Here is a 17,271-nt window from a genome sequence, read left to right as displayed (position 1 = left end):
TAGTGTGGATTTCTGATTAAAGTGGGAACTGTAGATTTTGCGGTGCTGCACGCTTGTGTTGTAGTCGATATTACCCCCTTATATCACGTCCACCCAGACTGAGCTGCTTCGCGCAGCTATTGCTTAGCGAGTCTGTAGGCTCTGACCTCGGACCTGCCTTAATCCCTGTTTACTATGATCTGATACCGCGCTTTATATTATGAACTTAGCCCTTTACGCAACGTCAATTTTGTATTTGAGCTGGAGATTTTTCAAATTCCGGTTACCAAGTTTGTTGGGATGTTCACGTTTTATTAGATTCTGCGCGCATTTCATATCTCCTGTTATTATTGAGTAATTTCAAAACTTTTATTGGTCATAGTCCATAGAACATTAGATTCTGTATCTCGTCGCGTTCCTCACTTATATTGTAAATTAGGATTGACTGTATCTCTATATATAAAAATATCACGGAATGACGAAAATACGATGACGATACGATTCATTCTAGTGATAAGATTTGCAAATAAAGGAAAATAAAATGCGACATTTTAAATAGGAGGTACCTACAGTTTTATTTAAAATTTCGTAATTTATGTTAATGCACCTAATCACATACTTGATAGATATCTATTTATTTTATAATCATTATTTTTAATATTCCTTATCATCAATTTTATGTGTGCATGTTTTGTACTAATATTAAATATTGTACTTAAATACCCACACTGCTGACCGTGTGCCCATTGACCTATACACATGATCAGTTGTATCAAATAAACACATTATTTAGGTCAACGATAAGGGACTCCAGTTTAATAACAATTTAGTTATTAAAAGTATACAGTATAGATGTTGTTTTTAGTGCAGTCATTGAAATGTATTGGGGAGTTGTTTGATATTAATGGTAGATAAGGTTCTTTTGATAGGTGTATTTTGTTTGGCTCTTTTTGTCATTTTGGAAATGATTTCTTATACATAAATTGATAATATATTTAGCTGTAGGTATGTGAATAGATTGGGAATGGAAATTCTTATGGTACTGATTTCTAATTATTGCAAGGGAAACAGGAACGACATAAAACCATTGAGATAATATTACTACCTATGGAGGAGACACCACGAACAAAATCTGTGCGCCATTTTTTTGCTCTAACTAAGTTTTAAAAATTATTATCTAGTTAGGTACTTACCGATGAAAAGTTATGTTAGTCACTTTTCCGTATTATTTGTATTATTTGTGCAATATCGTAACACACACGAAGGCATATTTGATGCGTTTCACTTTAAAACAAATAAAAAATGAGCGTGCAGTTAAGCCATATGGCTTATGTTGAGCGGAACATAAGTGATTTAGGCGGTGTCGTCTCCATATGTATATCTCAATGCATAAAACCAACATTTTTATTATCAAAAAACGACTTGATTTGTTGCTTGTATGGGTGGTGAAATCTCTAAAACACTATTAAAAAATTTTGATTTTTTTTTACTGAAGACAGCTAAAGTAGATTAGATATTTAAGATATTATTGAGATACAGGCTATATGTTATTTTTTGTTATTATCAGAGTGTATTGTTGCATTATATTGTTTCAAAAACAAATAGAAGTTATATCAGTATGACATATAGATAGTATGATAAATATATTTTGAGATGGTTTTATTCAAAAACACTACTGATAATTGTATAAAGTTACATGGATATGATATGATATCTTATCGTGTTTTGCCACTATTAATTAAAAATGTTGATTAGCATATTTTTAAAATAATATGATTGGTTGGTCGGAACATAGCGCCATCTGTTGGAATCCATGATAAACATATTTGCAACCGGATACATATTTGTGGCAGACAATAGATATTTGATATACCACTTGGTGATAAAATTACTGATAGTGTATTTAACATTGTTTGACTTATTTTCACTAGCTGTAACCCGCGGTTTTACTCGCCATGCTCCTCTCCTATTGGTCTTAGCGTGATGATTTATAGCCTGTAGTAGTCTTTAGCTTTCTTCAATAAATGGGTTATCTAACACTGAAAATATTTTTTCAAATTGGACCCTCACTTCCTGAGATTATCACGTTCAACCGACACAACATAGATGATTTTTCAAAAATCTTTAAAAGCAGTTATTTTCAACTTATAAAGAAATGTTTCCTATCAGCAAAATTTGCTATGTCCAGTATTTTAAGTACTTTCCCTCCGGGGTCCATATATAATTTCCATGCTGTTTATGAATGCAGTGAGCTTAGAAACTAAAACTTTTAAAGTTTCTCTTTTTGATTATAAAACAGTATAAAAGTTCTAATATGAGTTAATACACGTTTCTTCTTTTGATTATAAAGAAAATATAAAAATTTTAATATATTTGTTTGTTCCACAGTCATCATTCCAAGAGACATGGGCGACGAGTCTTCTATCAGCATACTATCCACTGCTCCTATCTGGCTCTTCACTCATCGTCTGTTTTTGGGCTGAGGTAAGTTAGAAATTAATATACTACACTGGCTTTCCGCCCGCGGCTTCGCTTAAGATTTGCGGATAACCTAATATACTAAAACGTTCCTCGATAATCACACTATCTATTAAAAAAACCCCATCTGTTGTTTTATTTTAAAGATCTAAGCATATACAACACACGACGGAACGCGACTTTGTTTTATACTATGTAGCGATTACTAGCTGGTGGCCGCGGCTTCGCATGCGTGGTCAAAGAAAATTAAGATTGCACTTCTCCCACGTGTGAATTGCACGCATAATTTTTTTTATTATAGCGCCATCTATCGAAATTTATAATTTTCGGAGTGATTTAAATGTACACCATCAGAGGTTTTACCATGGGAATGAGATGTTTTTAGACAGACAAAAATCATACCGTAAAATCGCTCTTATAAATAAAAACAAACAAGTAAGGTAAGAAAGTAAGGACCCTAAGCTATATTAAAAAGAAGATGACTGGTATGGTTTATATGAGTAATTATTATATCTTAGCAAAAGCACAGGCAAAAGTATTTTTTAATTTGTAACTCAGATTTTGAGGTAAGTATAATTTTAAACGATTAATTTGATGTATTATGTGTAATGTTATGCGGCATATACTTAAAATGTGAGGCGTTTTTTCGAAATTTTAAGCTCCCTTAAGCAGATCACCAATTAATGGGAGTCCATTTATTGTAATTATAGTTATTCTGTATTTAGGAGGACAGAATAAAAAGCAAATATTTGTATGATAGAATCTTATTGAAATCTGACTTTAGCGACATCTAGCGTTATAATACGTAACTAAGAAAAACAATCTGCTGATAAATTAAGTAGATTGCAGAGGTAAATCACGTATGTTTCATATGAGTCGTATAGATGGCACTGATTAAAATTGTCTTGTGGAGAGGTTATTAATTTCAATTCCATACATTATGTAATCGATTTATATACTTTTACTAGCGGTCCGGTCCCCGGCTTCGCCCGTGGTACCTACATGTTTAAACTATCCTATCTCTCAAGTTGGATCGAACTGCACATGGTGTGCGAATTTTATTATAATCGGTTAAGTGGTTTTGGAGTCCATTGAGGACAAACATTGTGACACGAGATTTATATATATTAAAATGGTACTTACACCTATCAGAAAAAAGTACAAATTTAAACCTTGACAGTAAATTCATGTTATATTATGTAAGAATATTTTTCTCTAATAAATAATAATTATAAAGGATATTCTGGCTTGATTTGTGCAATTTAACCAATTTTAAATTTCAAAATGCTAATACACCTATTATAGGTCCCAGCACGGTTTTGGCGGAATAGGGATAAGTCAAGAGCGAGTGATTCAAGAGGAAGGTTTTAGTATATATAATTTATTAGGTTTTAGAGCGTATACGCACTATGCGGGTAGCCGCATTGCGGGTAGCCGTCCGGCTGACCGCAAGCACAATTATGTACGTAATATTCATTTCTATGCGCACTGCGATGCGGCTACCGCAGACCGCACAGTGCGCATAGAAATGAATATTCCGTACATAATTGTGCTTGCGGTCAGCCGGACGGCTACCCGCAATGCGGCTACCCGCATAGTGCGTATACGCTCTTAGACAAAGCGGGCGAAGCCGCGGGCGGTAAGCTAGTAGAAGATAAGGAAAGGCATTATTATAGAAATTATTTAAACATTACCTCCTGCCATATGCATTCTCAATACATCTTTTCAAATAGCCGTATATTAAAAATAAATCATAACAACCTGAAGAATGTTATGAATACAATATAATATCATATTGAATTTCGGAGAAACGTCTTGTAAAATAAAACAACAGACGATGAAACGAGTTTAGTACGCTATGGAGTTATGATTGTATGATGGTTAATCGCAGACATCTGACTCAAAGATATTTATCATTCCAAAGCATTGCTTTTGAATTTTTGATGGGCTTTTTTTTTATATATTTTCGTCTTTGGCATTGAATCCTTTGAATGGTTTTTCTAGTGGGGTGAATTGGAAAAAGATTTCAATGAAGTAAGAAAGGAAATCTGATAATTTTTATACTTTTGTGTCACTAAGAAATCCTAATGAAGAAATAATTAATTCACAGTAAATAAAGGAACTTACATTTAATACCATTAGTTATTTATCCTACTAATATTATAAATGCGAAAGTTTGTGAGGATGTGTGTGTGTGTTTTTGTTACTCTTTCACGCAAATTCTTTTGAACCGATTACAATGAAATTTAGCACACATATAGAGGACAACTTGGATTAACACATAGGATAGTTTTATCCCGGAAATCCCAAGGGAACGGGAACTATGCCAGTTTTTCTATAAAAACGCCTGCGAAGTCGCAGGCGGAAATCTGGTTATATTATATGTATTTAATTTGCAAATTTATAAATAATAATTGAGAATTATAATATAATATTGTATTAACGTACAACTTCATTGTTAAGGTTAATAAAAACATTTTTTTATAAGATTACATTAAAAATTATAAAAGCGCATATTTTAATTTCACGGCTCCTTGGAGCATAATCACCGTGTATTTTTTACTCAAAGCTCATAGAACTATTAAAAATTTTCTAAATGTGAAGGTAACCTTATTCGATATAAATCTAATTCACACATTATCATTTAAGGACATTATTGAATGTATTGAATATCTTGATATTAATCCTTGTATAGTTTACTAGCTTTCCGCCAGTGGTTTCGCCCGCGTACTAATAAAAGAAAACCTATCCTATGTCCTTCCTCAAATATCAAGCTATCTCTGCAGCTTTGAAGTAAATGCATGCAGTACTTTTTGAGTTTAGCCCTGACATACAGCCAAACCAACTGTATTTTTGGCTTTGATAACGATTATAGATCACACCCGAAGTTTATTTTAAACTAGCTTTCCGCCCGCGTTTTCGCCCGCTTTGTCTAAAACCTAATCTATACTTTTAAACTAATATTATAAAGAGGAAAGGTTTGTATGTACTATGTATGTATGTATGTATGGTTTTCACGCATAAACTACTGGACCGATTTTGATGAAATTTGGCATAGATAATCTTTAGACCCTGAAAAAGAACATAGGCTACCTTTTATTGCGAAATATGTACCACGGGCGAAGCCGGGGTAGCCGCTAGTAAATTATATAGGTACTAAAACCTTATCCTTATAAGATTTCATTATATCTAACGATATTACGAGTTTTGAATTCGATTGTACGCACATTGTACGCGATAGTACACATATTATTATGAAGTTCTTTGACGGCCTATGAATGATTCAATGCATAGATTATACACTTACATGATTCGTTGGCAGAAAACGTTAGGCGTCCGGTGTACACGCGCGCGAATTGTTGTATTTCCGCGCTCTTTTTATATTCGAATTTCGAATCGTATTTTTTTTGTGAGTTGTTTGTGGCAACGGCTGTTTTAGTTGGTGTTGGGGAAAATAAGGTATTTTTAAAATAATTTGATCTATAAATTGCTAGAAATACGTACGCTACTTCGGGATAATTTAAAATGCATGATATAAAATGAAAAATTTTTGAGCAGAAAATTCACCCTAGCAGAATATTAAGAATCATAGATCATAGAATCATAGATTTTTTTTATTTTTGGTATTTTTTTAAAGGTTACATAAATAAGTAAGAAAGAGTCACAATTTAAGGGTTACTTTTATGGAGATAATCAAAATAGATAAATAGGCATCTTATTAAAAATGCCTTTGTAGTTTGATTTCCAATTGGCAATCTATTATTTCTCGCACTCTAGTAGGCATGTATAATATTTAAAATTATTTTTTGCGAAAAAAAGATTCCAATTTGCAACGCGGCTTGTGTATGCGTATTTTAGGTGTTTTTAAATTAAACCAAAAGGCTGTGCCAAAACGCAATAAAATCGGTAATAATTGTTAGAAATACAAACTTTACGATATCAAGCCTACAGTTGATATTATTTTCTTTTTATGGCAATCGAGATTTTATATCGTGTATTACATAATATATTGTTTAAAAATTTCAATTTTGACGACTCGGATCGAAAACTTGTATAACTTTTGAGTTGGGTTTTCTGAGATTTTTAATTTACTTTGTCAAAATTAAACGAATTTTATGTAATGACAATTTTGACCTTTTTAGTAGACATGGGGCGGGTACCCGGCATGGATCCGGTACCCGGCGGATCCGGCACTTTTTTGAGGATCCGGCCGGATACCGGGTAATGGGGCCGGGTACCCGGCAGTGCCGGGTAATTTTACAGGAGCCGAAAAAAAATTGTAAGTTTTATAATCATTTATTGGGACACAATTTTTAATATTCATATTTTAGTATTGGCAGATTATGATGCAGAAAAGTTAACTTTTCTGCATCATAGCATGCAGCAGCGCGAGCAGCATTTAAGCGGCTTCTTTTTTTTCCCTGCTTCTGAAAATAGCCGCTCACTGTATATGGAGCTTGCTGGTGTGGAGAGATACTTTGCCGACACCTTACTTAATATGGGGTAATGCCCTCTGTTAAATCCCCACCATTTTTACGGATCGGTATTTCTTGCAGCCCTAGCCGTGCTTAAGTAATGATCCAATTCAGAAGCTGCAGAATTTTTTTGTTGAGCTCTGCTGGTTGCCAAACAAGACCAAAATAAATCATGAGCCTCGGAAGCCACGTCGTTTGTTTCAGGTCTAGACCTTTTGTTTTGAGAAGGCCCTGCGTCATCTGCGACCTATAAGCGCTGCCGGGTACCCGGCCGGGTACCCGCCTGACGGGTACCCGGCAAAACCACTACCCGCCCCATGTCTACTTTTTAGTGATTATTATTAGTGTTATAATTAATGCGAAAGTCACTCTGTCTGTCTATCTGTTACGCTTTTCCGCTTAAACCTCTCAACCGATTTTGATGAAATTAGGCACAGACAATCTTTAGACCCTGAGAAAGAACAACAATAGGTTACCTTTTATCAAAACACCACGCGGGCGAAGCCGCGGGCGGAAGCCAGTAGGTATATACGACTATAACCAGAGATTATTCAATAGTTACTACGTCTATGACATTGATTGGGTGTTAACTGTTAATATTAACTTAATAAGAATTATGAAGCCTTATCCTTAATTTTTTATTCCCTTAAAAAATTGTCATGTACTTACGTAAGTATAATTGAAGTAACATAAAAAATATTATCGTCATACGGATTATTTTTTTTTGGCTTGGATCGTGGCTTAAAAATATTCGTTACTAGTATCTTTGCTGGCAAGTAATAGTAGTTGGTAGGATAATTTATATTATAATGTATCAGGTACTGTGGTAATGAAATCGTCTCAAGTAAAATAGATGGTATGCAACTATGCACGAAACACTGTTAATATAACAGTTTAAAAAGAGATAAATTTAGATGACGTTCGTTCAAATTATAATATACTAGCTTTCCGCCTGCGGCTTCGCCCGCGTTTTCAAAGAAAAACCCGCATAGTTCCCGTTCCCGTGGGATTTCCGGGATAAAACCTAGCCTATGTTACTCGTGGATAATGTAGCTTTCGAATGGTGAAAGAATTTTTTAAATCGGTCCAGTAGTTTATGAGCCTATTCATTACAATCAAACAAACAAACAAACAAACAAAGTTTTCCTCTTTATAATATTAGTATTAGTAATACCTATATAAATTTTTCCATTTTTTCACGTAGGTACCCAGTTTTTTTAAGATGAAAGGCATGTTTATTTGTAAACATATGAACGTGGTTAGTTTATAATATTCACAGGAACTAACTAACTACTTACTATTACTAACAGGAACTACTTAAACGTTGAATCATCTTAGTGCCGATTTTTCAATGCTTGGATAAAACTTATCCGTCCAATAAAGTACATATTACACGATTATATTAAAATGTCACGTGAACTGTCAAATACGGGCTATTAGAATACGTTTTTAAAATGGTAGTTTTATACATTATTCGACGAATAAGTTTCATCCAAGCATCGAAAAATCGGCCCTTAAACAAATACATTTGTACTATTAAACTTTACCAATTCTCCTAAAATCGAGTAAAATCAGTACACGTTTTATTCGAGTTGGCTTAGTAATTATATGTACAATCAGAAGCATAAATATATTACCATTTGCAGATTAGCAATAATATCTGTCATAAGAACGGGTTCAATAATATCTGTCTGCCCGTATACAGCAAAAATATCTGACATTAGTAGGCAGCATAATAAAGTGGCATCAAAATTATGTGACGAAAATGTTACAGCAAATAATTGTGACAACCTCTCGAAGCATAAATATGTGACGTCACCTAGGAGGCAATAATATCTGACACAATTTTATATTTCTGTATTGTAAAATATAATTGATTCCTCACAAAAAGCATAAATATGTGACACTAGCTTTCCGCCCGCGGCTTCGCCTGCGTTTTCACAGAAATACCGCATAGTTCCCGATCCCGTGGGAATTTTGGGATAAAACCTATCCTAAGTGTTAACCCAAGTTACCCTTTATTTGTCTGCTAAATTTTATTGTAATCGGTTCAGTAGTATTTGCGAGAAAGAGTAACAAACACACACACACACATACACATCCTCACAAAATTTCGCATTAATAATACTAGATTAGTAGGATAGGAAGTAGGATTATAGTAGGACTAGTAGGATAAGATAGGATAGGATTTTAAAAAGGCAAAACGTTATTTATTGAATTAGTGTTATGTATTTTGCTGGGGTAAGAATATGAACAAAAGACACATTATATTTTGTAAATATTTTTTTTTTAATAATATTACGATAATATGATAACTTGCCATAATTTTCGATACTCAATAAAATAATAGCAATATTATAGGCTAATAATTATTATAGGTAAATGAAAATGAATAACGGAGCAATTGTGTCAAACGCCGCTAACGTCAAATATAACAAAGCATGTGACAAAACAATTTCTAAATAATACATGAAGGTTACACTGAACCTTCAAATAAAATAGATCTACCCAAGTGGGCATTCATATAAGTATATGAATACTTTAATTTTGTCATGATATGATATCCTTCTAATATTATAAATGCGAAAGTTCGTGAGTATCATGTAAGGATGTTTGTTACTCTTTCACACAAATAAAAGAGAAAATGGAATTTAGCACACACATAGAAGGTAACTTGGATTAACGCTTATGAGAGCTTTTTCAAAAACTCAAAACTCAAAAATTTTATCCTGGAAATCCCACAGGAACGGAAACTATGCGGGTTTTTCTTTGAAAACGCGGGCGAAGCCGCGGGTGTTAAACTAGTAGGATATATGTAATATCTAGACATACAATATGTAGTATACAACGACGGCACATATTAATTAATATGGTAATCATGTTTTAAAACAACGTAGTTAAAATAAAATTTATTTATTTTGTATTAATTCAATATTAAATTAAAAATAAAATTGTGTCAGATATTATTGCCACCTAGTCGGTGTCACATATTTATGCTTTGTGTGAGGAATCGATGCAAAATACAGAAATATGAAATTGTGTCAGATATTATTGCTTCCTAGTTGATGTCACATATTTATGCTTTTTGTGAGGAATCTATGCAAAACATAGAAATATGAAATTGTGTCAGATATTATTGCCACCTAGTTGATGTCACATATTTATGACTAGCGGACAGCGGTCCGCCCCGGCTTCGCCCGTGGTACATATTTCGAAATAAAAGGTAGCCTATGTTCTTTCTCAGGGTCTAAAGATTATCTGTGCTAAATTTCATCAAAATCGGTCCAGTAGTTTATGCGTGAAAACCATACATACATACATACAAACCTTTCCTCTTTATAATATTAGTATAGATTTGTATGAGGAATCGATACAAAATACAGAAATAATTTGGAAAATCCAAAAGTGCACGCCTCATAATTTTTTTTAATAAATATTTATTAATTATTATTTTTGTTTATTTAATAACAATTAAACCACATCGAATCAGACCCTGAAAAATGAAAGGGTTCTATTCCTGAGCATACTCAAGCGTAAGAGAAAAAAAAAAGACTCGATTAGTAAAGTATTTCGGTCGCTATCGTGTTAACAAGAAAAAGGATCCGCACATACAGACACACGGACGTCCAAGACAGAACTTTTTTAAACTGTTTTTTAACTAGTTTAAATAACAAAAATGACATCAAAAATATCATGAACGTTAAAAATAGTGTTTTTTCTTAATATGTGTGTGTATGTATTATCTTACAAGTGCAATGTATGATACATAAAGACATTTTAAGTTTTAAAAATCAGATGTTTTGCGCGAAGTGACAGTAGTACCCACCTCAACGCTTCGCTTATGAGGCGTGCAATATGAAATTGTGTCAGATATTATTGCTTCCTAGTTGATGTCACATATTTATGCCGTGAGAGGTTGTCACAATTATTTGCTGTAACATTTTCGTCATATAATTTTGATGCCACTTTATTATGCTTCCTACTAATGTCAGATATTTTTGCTGCATACGGGCAGACAGATATTATTGAATTAGTTCTAGTGACAGATATTTTTGCACATCGCCCCCTAGGCATATATTATTGCTCGTGACTGTACATACATATTAGGATTTCGCATTGTAAAAATTTTCTAAAAAACGCATTTTGGTTTTGAGCTAAGGTTTAGAGTGATGTTATATTTTTAACCGACTTCAAAAAAAAGGAGGAGGTTATCAATTCGGCCGGTGTAATTGTTTTTAGAATGATAAGATTTTAAAATATATTACGACGATCAACAAAGTACGTTTGTACCTGATGATTTATTGTACGAATTTGCGTATTGAAAACTTAAAACGTTAACGTTTTTTGTATATAACATTATTTTATAGTACAGTTATAATAACAAAATTCTATTCTATTCGCGATATTACGTTAAAGCACAGATTAAATAAACCACAGTCTGTAATAAAGCTGATTGTCATCATTTATGAGCAATATGAATAGTTTTCTATTCTTCTCTTGACAAACATGCGGTTTCAATATAGACGCATATACATATTGGATATTTAATTAAAAACCACAATAGTAGATGCTCGTATACAAGTCGACTACAATAGTAGTCTATTACTATGCAGAGCTTTTTCATTAAGGGTGCTTTCCCACCAATCGTGTGCGAGGATGAGTAGCGAGGAATATAATAAATAACCAATAGTATATTGCTTCAAACTTCAAACTAAATGAAGCGTTGTATTTGGTCTTTACAAACATATTCCTCGTTACATATTATCGCACATTATTGGTGTAAAAGCACCCTAAGTCCTTGTAGTTTTTGGTCTAGTTTGTTAATTGTATTGCAGTATTTTTTGCGATTTTTTCTCTAATTCAAAAATTAAGCTCGATTGGCCTTTGAACTGATTTCGTTTTTTTCGGTTTTAAAATTAAATGCGTCTCAAAATGAGGTCACTGTATAGAATGTCACTGCTTCTCTATAAAATAAATAAGCTGAACCTTGTTATATTTTGTGGAAAAATCGACCATAGATAATTAATTTATACGATTAAGCTAATGTTTACGTTTTTTATTGGTCTTGTTTGTTTCCGATTACAACTTTATTGATATAGTATACAAATAAGAATAATTATTTCATGAATTAGAACTATTTTGTTTCCTTAGTTAAAGAGATACCGGTTATGTCTAACCGGAATTATAAGGTATACTATTACACATTAGGTACATAATATGTACCCAACATAAGCCCTTGAAGTTTTTGCGTGTCTAATTTATATGTAGATTAAAACCATATGAACCTTATTTGAACCAATCAAAATTTTAGAAGTAAACAAATAGCATTAATTGCGTATTAAATTACGGTAAAATTAAATTCGTTGTATGTATTTTAGAGCTACTATCATACATACAATTTAATTTTACATAGGTACTTAAAACGATTAATCTAAATATTTTTATTTTGATCTGTGTAGAGTAGGGCTTCTGCCCCCAAGGTTGCCAAATAATAAAGCCTTTTTCTTTAATTACTTTTAATTCTCTTTACAATATGTGTTGCATAAGCTAGCCCTTATGCACTACTTACTAATCTTCTTATATATTATAAAAATGAATCGCAAAATGTGTTGGTAAGCGCATAACTCGAGAACGGCTGAACCGATTTCGATAATTCTTTTTTTATTATATTCCTTGAAGTACGAGGATGGTTCTTATGTAAAGAAAACGTAAATATTATGTACCACGGGCGAAGCCGGGGCGGACCGCTAGTAATTCTAATAAATGTAAAAAGCGTCGGGGAAACAATGTGGACGCAAACATATACAAAAAGCTCCATCAGCGAATTGCATATGTGTGTCCCTACAATCTGAGATCAAAACACATTCGCATGCTGTTCTGGGAGTTCAGACAAAACATTATTAATTCTATACCGTGATATTATGATCAAGATATTATTCAAATAATTGCGACGACACATTGTAGGATGTGGCCGACAATGCTGATTATGTTTTAACTTTTAACATCGCTAGACAATATGATAGCCGGATGAATGAAACTCGTGTTATTGTTATGGTTTTACAAAGGGTTCGGGCACGTTAGTGTTGGAAGTTAGAACATTCTAGTCTAGGCGTATTCGCGTACTCTAGTTCTAGATGTTTAGGAATGGGAAGGTTCTAGATGCTTCTTAAAAATCTGGTAGGTACTTTAGTTTTTGGAACACAAACGGTTTGCTCCGACTTCGTCCGTAATTCATATATGTATAATATATAATAGCCTATAGCACTCACTCCCTCAGGAATCACTTACATAATATTCAACGGTGTAAGAATTTGAGAAATCAGTCCAATAGTTCCAGTCTTCAAGAGATAAGCCCGATCAAACCAACTCAGATTTTAGTTGTTACAAATTATTTGTATTTTGATTTTATTTAAGTACACATTCTAGAAACTAGATTCTATCTAATATCTATTCTTATATCAAGATTTATATTGATATTTTTGTATACTTTGATTTTTGGTACGTTTTCCCTGCTACCGGAATTTGTACTTTGATTTTTCTCAAGATAAAGCAATTAATGATGCGTAAGTTATGTTGTTTGACACGATTTTAACAGGTGCTGTGAGAATTTAACATAATCCGAATATAATTTATGCCTTTACTAAACATTGTAATAAATAAAATGTCTGTTATGTGAGTGATACTGCGTTGGTACTTACTGAATGTAGAACTTGTTTATATGTAAAACATTTATTATAAGCACAGATTAAGTTATCATCGCATTAAGAAGATTGTATACAAAACAACAAAAAGATAATTATTACGATTAATTAGTATTGAGAGTGACAAAAAAGGAAGCTTTGCGTGGTTACGTATTTTTACGTTAAGCATACACGGAACTTGTTCATTTTTTATAAAAATATATTACATAAGTACATATTCCTAATTTCTATAAATCTATACTATCTATACTTAATATTATAAAGCTGAAGAGTTTGTTTGTTTGAACGCGCTAATCTCAGGAACTGCTTTTCCGATTTGAAAAATTATTTCGGTGTTAGATAGCCTATTTATCGAGGAAGGTTATAGGCTATATTATATCATCACCCTAAGACCAACAGGAGCGGAGCAATGCCGGTGAAACCGCGGGGCACAGCTAGTGTATAAAATAAACATGCATGTAATACCGTTAAACAAAGTCAAAATATTAACTGATTGTTGTAGATACGGGTAGAACAAAAAAGTGAATTTAAAACAGAGATAATCTTTTGTCCTTTGAATAATTATATAGGATAATAGGAAGTATATGGGGTATGTAACATTGACATTAAATAGTAACAATGGTACGTATAGTTTACTATTGTTCTGAAGGCATGTACTAATTAGATGTCATGTACGCTAGTTACATATTTTGGTATCATTGGTTTCAGGTGTGTTACGTAAAATGATGATCATATTTAAAGTTTGTAACAAGATGAAATCATTTCCATACATTTCGTTAAGTTTGGATTGGGTAATTTTGTTTGCTTTCTCGATAATTCAATAAACTATCTAGTTTTAATCGCTTGGTGGTGTTGTTTACTCCTACGACTCTAGCTTGAGTTCTACTGCACTTATCGAAACATACTATAAACAATAAACATATTGGAAATAATTTCTGAATTATAATACGAAAACAACGATAAATACATATATATATCACAGCGATACGTGGAGAAAACGCACTAAATTAACCAAACGTAAGGGAAGACGGCTGCGTATTAATATTTAGTATACTGTATACAGATAACATATCGTTCATTGTTTATCGTCTAATTGACGTAGATGATATTTACAAGTTCAGTTTGTATATTTGTTTAGTAACAATATACTATATAGGCGTCTAATTAGTAATTACTTAATGTATACAGTAGCACATGTTACAAAGGAAACATACCACTTCTGATTATTGTGTCTACGCGGTGGGTGTTGTGTACACTATACGGTAGTGAAAATAACGACGAAGTGTTAGGTAGGTAATTCATTGGTAGTTAACAATTTTGTATATCAGTTGAAGAAATACGGGGATTTTGAATTTGATTTGAACAATTGTAAATAAGGAAGGAATATAAAGATTCTAATTTTGAGTAGGTATATAGAAACGTACGTGTTATAAAATCTTCCCAGAACTATACTATCCTTACTAATATTAAAAAGCAAAAGTGTGTTTGTTTGTCTTTTTGTCGAAATTGAGTGAATTAATATTTATATAGTTATGTTATTGTCTCTGGACAGTTTAGAAGCTTGACATGCTATGAAACATCTTATTTCCATGTAATTTTCTATGACTACGCGTGCGCAGCCGCGGCTTAAAAGCTAGTCTAGTATATAAGTATCTGTTGCCTTTTGTATTACGACAGTGTTGATTATAGTAAGTGTTATATGCCAAAAATTGTATCCAAATTTATTTATTTATTGGAACAAAAATGTTATTTCCTGCAGGTATTTCACCTCCGCGACGTTCGATGGGAGCGGCAGCGGTTCCTCTCCAAGTCTTTCCTTGCATTCGTCACATTCAACGTGATCATCTATTCGCTTCTATTCGCCGAAGTGCTGACTATCAACGTGGCTGATACATCTGCTGAGAAGAAGGTATGTTCTTGTATTTTAGCTTTGTAGGGAAACTTCTTTAGGTTCGTTGAGAGTAAAATTTCAAGGTCGCATCATGGCAATACCGTCACTCCATGGAGTAAGGCGACGATTTTGGTATCCTTGAATCTTGCCAAAGAAGTTTCACTTCTGACACGCGTTTTTTGTTAACGTTTGCAGGGATGTTTGTTTTAAAGAAGTTTGGTGTTAGATAGCCTCAGTTCGACAATGATTGTGTTGTAGGTAAGAAGACCTGTTTCATGTCTTAGATAGTGTATAAGGTCCATGAGTTATTATTGTAGCAATACGACGATGGATTGAAGTAGTTTTAAGTCTGATTTGTAAGTGGAAAAAGCCTTAATTATAGAATCTAGATAAGATAGAACATTATTGAAACTCGGTCAGTTGACACAAAATTAAATTAGTTTATTGTTGTTAAATAGTAAATTAATGTTTGTTTACATGTATTAAACAAATGCGTAATTGATTGACTGATAAGGTTAAAAAACAAATGCCAATTTTCATTATTAGAGTACATATGATTACGATAGTACTAAATATTTATTAGTATCGTTGAAATTTGCATTATATTTAGGTGATAGTAATGCTAATACAAAGCATATGATGATTGGGATATTAATTTTCTTGGGATCAGCAATACATATTAGGCACTGACTTTTCTTACTACTTCCACAAATAAAGGGTTTCATTTTCAATGGACTTTCTTCATCGCTGTTCTTGATCTCTAGATCCATAAGAATATGTCCTTACTTTCGGTATTCACTATTTCCTTATAGCGTTTTTAATAACGGAATGTGGTTATCTATACTAATATTATAAAGCTGAAGAGTTTGTTTGTTTGAACGTACTAATCTCAAGAACTACTGGTCTGATTTGAAAAATTCTTTCGGTGTTAGATAGCCCATTTATCGAGGAAGGTTATAGGCTATATTTAATCACCCTAAGACCAACAAGAGCGGAGCACTGCGGGTAAAACCATACTTCTGTTGATACTTTTTCATACTTTACGTCCAAAAATTCGATTATTCCAATAGTAGTTAAGGCTGCAGTCTAGCAAAATTGCGTTTTCAACAAGTTATTTGACAATTTTTTCCCGGCTAATGAAATGATAAACTGAATTTTTTTTTCTTGTTTATCAATTAGTGTTATATACGCAATGCGCGTGAATTTTTTCACATTTATAAAGTTACTTTATGTTACCTTAATCAGGCCTTCAAGATAAGTCTCTTTCCCCCAAAGACATTTCGAGCTAAGTTTGTGCACTCACTACGTTGCAACCGATTACAATTTACACAATCTGATCAGCGCATTATTATCCTTATATAGTCGTTATTAAAAACTGCTGAATACATTTGCCGAAAAACTTATGATTTTCTTAATTAGAACGTTATAAATTCATTAAATTTCCCAATTTTTGCCTTACAAAATCTATTGATAAATACTGCTAAAAGTTATTTTTTCCATTAATTTATTCGAGTTGGTTGAAGACCAATGAGTATTAATCCTTTAAAAAATTTTTTTTTGAATTTTGATAATTCTTTAAATATTAAAAAAATATTTAAAATAATTAGGAAAAATCCTAGCGAATTTCTTTAGTCGCGCTCCTTGTGCCGGAGCGTTCTGACGTGTGCTCTACGCTCGATTTTCCTTCATACCGAAGTGAAAGTTGCTCTACTTCATTAAATTAAATATTTTTGTTAATTGATTATTT

At 32.8% G+C, this 17,271-nt stretch overlaps 1 protein-coding gene across 3 annotated transcripts in view; it reads left to right on the top strand.

Annotated features, from left to right (window-relative positions):
- LOC149477378 (uncharacterized) overlaps positions 1-17,271 on the top strand; it is a 73,700-nt gene that overhangs the window by 42,821 nt on the left and 13,608 nt on the right. For all 3 annotated transcript variants that reach the window (XR_016317633.1, XM_089710713.1, XM_089710714.1), the window contains exons 4-5: positions 2,368-2,463; positions 15,393-15,542. Coding sequence is in view for 2 of the 3 variants with exons in the window: in XM_089710713.1 (XP_089566839.1) it covers positions 2,368-2,463; positions 15,393-15,542 (246 nt within the window). In the remaining variant the exon portion in view is untranslated. The remainder of the gene's footprint in view (positions 1-2,367; positions 2,464-15,392; positions 15,543-17,271) is intronic.

Source organism: Colias philodice, chromosome 25, assembly GCF_061535455.1.
Source record: "Colias philodice isolate Cphi_HAF_F1 chromosome 25, ilColPhil1 Martin Lab GWU primary, whole genome shotgun sequence".
NCBI classification, from domain to species: Eukaryota; Metazoa; Arthropoda; class Insecta; order Lepidoptera; family Pieridae; genus Colias; species Colias philodice.
Note: the sequence above shows the minus strand (reverse complement) of the source record. Positions and strands in the feature narration are given on the sequence as shown.